The 3,642-nt window shown below is 50.5% G+C and overlaps 1 protein-coding gene across 1 annotated transcript; it reads right to left on the bottom strand.

Moving 5' to 3' along the window:
* Positions 1-449: 449 nt before the first annotated feature.
* EMH_0045290 (uncharacterized protein) lies at positions 450-881 on the bottom strand (the record flags this gene model as incomplete). The annotated part of the gene is made up of 1 exon (XM_013496051.1): positions 450-881. One exon carries the CDS (start codon positions 879-881, stop codon positions 450-452), a length of 432 nt encoding a protein of 143 aa, XP_013351505.1.
* Positions 882-3,642: the final 2,761 nt, after the last annotated feature.

The following is a 3,642-nucleotide window of genomic DNA, read 5'->3' as shown; positions in this document are numbered from 1 at the left end:
GAGATAAAGCAAGAGCTTCCCAAAAGCAGCTGACCTCCTTCCCCTGTCCTCAGGCGTCCTGGGCGGGCGTTGAGCTGACGGCCCGGGTGTTACGGGGAGGACGCAGCAAGAAATGGGGTTGCAGGGCGCCTCGCTGCGGCAGTTAGTACGAGCCAGCCCCACGCGTGCAGACAGGGAAGCTTCGACGAAGCTTCCTTTGCTGCATGCTTTACCTCTGACTGTATTTGTAGAACGTTTGCATGCGTTTGCACGCAACCTACCGAAGCCAAGTGAAGGCTCCTTCGCGAACTCATGCTACACTGCGGCTGCTGATACACGCCAGCTTCATGTCTGCGCACAGGAGAGCTAAAGAAGGCTTCCTTTACTGCACGATTCACCTCTAAATGCACCTATCTAGTGTTTGTACTTCCTTACATGCAACCTACCAAGGCCAAGTCGAGTCTCCTATCCTATCTGTTGACAGACCACGCTACATCTTCCACAACATCAGGCGAAAAGCGCATTTCCTCGAGTGCAAATGTCCATGTTGAGGGCAATGCAGCAGGCTTGGGCTGTTCACTGCGGTTTCTGGTGGTGCTTTTGAGGTTGCTGCTGCTGCGCCTCCCGCTGCTCCTGCTGGGCGTGTCGCTCTTCCTCGCAATTGCTTGCTGTTGACCATGAAAACCAGTAAAAAGAGGTAGCTGATAGTACGAGAAGGCCCAATCGGCAGCCTGTCGGGGGGACTTCCCCAGCTGCTCTTGCTGCAGCGAGCTCTGCAGGTCCTGCTGCAGCATAAGCGGAAGACAACGCGCCGTTTTCGCGGCGACTATGTCGCTGAAGGCATGGTGGGGGGGAAGTTGGTGGGGTGCAGGTGGCACTTTCCCACTTACCCGCACACACATGCACACGCACACAGAAACACACACACAACAGGCGGCCATTTAGTGCCCACGCACGAAGCTTTGCATGCTGCTGAGCGTCTACGTGACAAGTGTATTGTAGAGAAACACACTAAGTGGACAGTGATCTGAATCTGCAGGCAATCAACGTCGTAGGGGAGATGTTAGCCACCTGGGAAGCCGCAATGCAGGGTTCCCAGGCCCAATATATATATATATATATATANTATATATATATATATATATATATATATATATATATATATATATATATATATATATATATATATATAGCCCGCTGTAACCCGGAGAAAACACAAATACTGTGCAGGGAAATAAATCTCCCCGAGCTCTCTTATAGCGCAAACATAGAAGTGTTCGCATGCTTGTTATGCCTGGCAATCGGCCCACAGAAGACCCGGGAACCATACGCAGGTGGCGTCGGGCTCGTCGATGCGGATGATATCTGTTTGGGAGCCCAGAAAAGCTCGGAAATGTTCAGCAGGGCTCGCCTCACGTACGCTATCTTTCGCAATCCACTCAGATCTACGGCTCCCCCGCAGTTTTCCATAGTATTCAGGTTTTCCATGGCATAGGCGACTTGCAACCCGCGCCTGTAGAATGTGTGTGTCTTCCACGTGTGGTTGCTCACGATGTCGTTGCTGCTCTTTCCCCACCAAGGTGCAAGAGAACCGCGAGGATTCCCGGAACGGCTTTAAAAACCCGACGCTAACAATATGGAGACATCTCCACGTTGAAACTAACTCAACGATATAGGCCAACGAACACCCACAACGGACAGCAAAACGAGCACCTGCTCATCCTCCTGCGCGGTTGAAACTAACTGCTGAACGCCTTTTGCCGTAGTTTCTTGCTTGGCTTCCCTGTGCCTTTCTCATGCATTCCCCTGCTGCTGCGAGCTGTGTGTGGACATCAGAGGCCGCCGTCATTATGCACTGGCTTCCAACAGCGACACTTGGCGTTGGGTCCACAGAAAATCCAGTAACTGCCCTTTCTGTGTAGACTAGAGATGCCGCGGGGCTCCGAGTGCACAGTAGTACCAACTCATTCTGCACAAGCAAGAAACTCAAGCCAATTAAATGTGTTCTGTTGGCTGTAAAGGCACAAATGTTGCACTAGCGTGCAATTAGTTCATTCAGCCTGACCGTCTGNACCGTCTGCCTCCGCATGGTTGGTGATGGCCATGTTGTTGTCAATGCTGAGCTGTTACATGAGGATGCGCCAAAAGGCGACAACGAACTTCGGATCCCTTTCGGTAACGATGCGTTTTGGAAACTGTCGTGCCGCCACACATCTGCTAAGCCGATGCTCAACTACTTAGATATTATAATGACCGCTTACTGGTGGCAAACCCAGTATGAATCCATTGAGATGTTCGTCCAGACCATCTCAGGAATTGCAAGGCTTTGCAGGAATCCGGGTTGTAGGATGTTCAGTGGCTTGATCATGCATTTGCGCAGAACTTCCGTGCGAAGAGAGGCTGGAACGTACACTCTGCCAACACCACGCCTCGTTGGGTACCACAGGAGGTCGCCATCGGTGCTGTAGTGCTTGACCCGTCGCCCATTGTTGAGCTTGGCTAGGACTGCAGCCCCATGATTTGCTAAGGAAAAAGAAGGACGCAATTTTTAGATACAAAATGAATCATCAGAGGTACGTGCAGTCGCGGAACATCGTATTTGACCGGTAGGGTGTTTGGAGGCTGCATCAGAGACCACGTTGGTGAAACCATTGATATACTTAACAGTGAAATCGTACGGCGTGAGCCCGGAGAGCCAACGAACAACTCTTTTCTTATCGTAGTCGTGGAAACTCTTTGTCAGATCTGTCAGCGATTGATGTTCGGTTTGGAGAGTAAAGTGCATGTCATGCAGGTGATGTCGACACATTTTTACACCCCACCATACCGCGTGAAGTTCCTTCCCCCATACCGGATGCCTTTGCTCCTCTGTGAAACGGTGTGAGTAGCATGAAACTATTTGGTGCCTTTTCGGGCGGTTAACCTGCTGAGAGAGCATAACGCCGACTGCGGTGTGGCTGGTATCGGTCGTGAAGAAAGAGGGTTTATCAAAATCAGGGAGCGCAAGCACTGCGGATGATATCAGGTGCCCAATGAGGCGTCGGGACACTTCATCCTCATTCGCCATCCAAAAGAACTGCCTCTCCTTCTTAAGAAGGTCAGCTAGAGAGGCAGCAGTAGAGCGAATCCATGAATTAAAATGCATGAGGCGAGCCCGGCGAACTTCTGGACTAAACTACGCATGTACAGCGGTTGCAGCCATCACTGAATCGCCCCGATCTTGGCCGGATCCGGTTCATACCCTGCTGCAGAGACACGAAATCCTGAAAAAAAATTGTTTGCATGAAAAATGAACATTTCTGCGCTTTCACGAACCACTTCTTCTCACGTAGTAGTTGCGTTTCCCGCCGGACGTGCTGCAAGTGCTCCTGCACAGTTTAGCTGAACACAGGCTCATCATCCATTGTAGTGAATACTCACTACAATCACGGCAGCAATGCCGTGCTCGTTGTGAAGTGAGTGAGGGTTGTACGAATAGTGAAAGTGAATGTGAGATTCTTATTGATATACTTTGAATATAACATTGGTAAAAGCATTAAGCATTCTTTATGGAGTGACCATTGGTATGGTTATAGGTGAGGGTGGCTTGTGTTTTGGTGCAAAAGCTATTTGCATCAGGCTACGCCGTCTCCTCTCCCAGCCCCAAAGGCCGCAGTGCCTGCT

The sequence above is a fragment of the Eimeria mitis genome, genomic scaffold, assembly GCF_000499745.2.
Source record: "Eimeria mitis Houghton genomic scaffold, Emh_scaff1888, whole genome shotgun sequence".
In the NCBI taxonomy this organism is placed as follows: domain Eukaryota; phylum Apicomplexa; class Conoidasida; order Eucoccidiorida; family Eimeriidae; genus Eimeria; species Eimeria mitis.
This window is presented reverse-complemented; position numbering and strand designations above follow the sequence as displayed.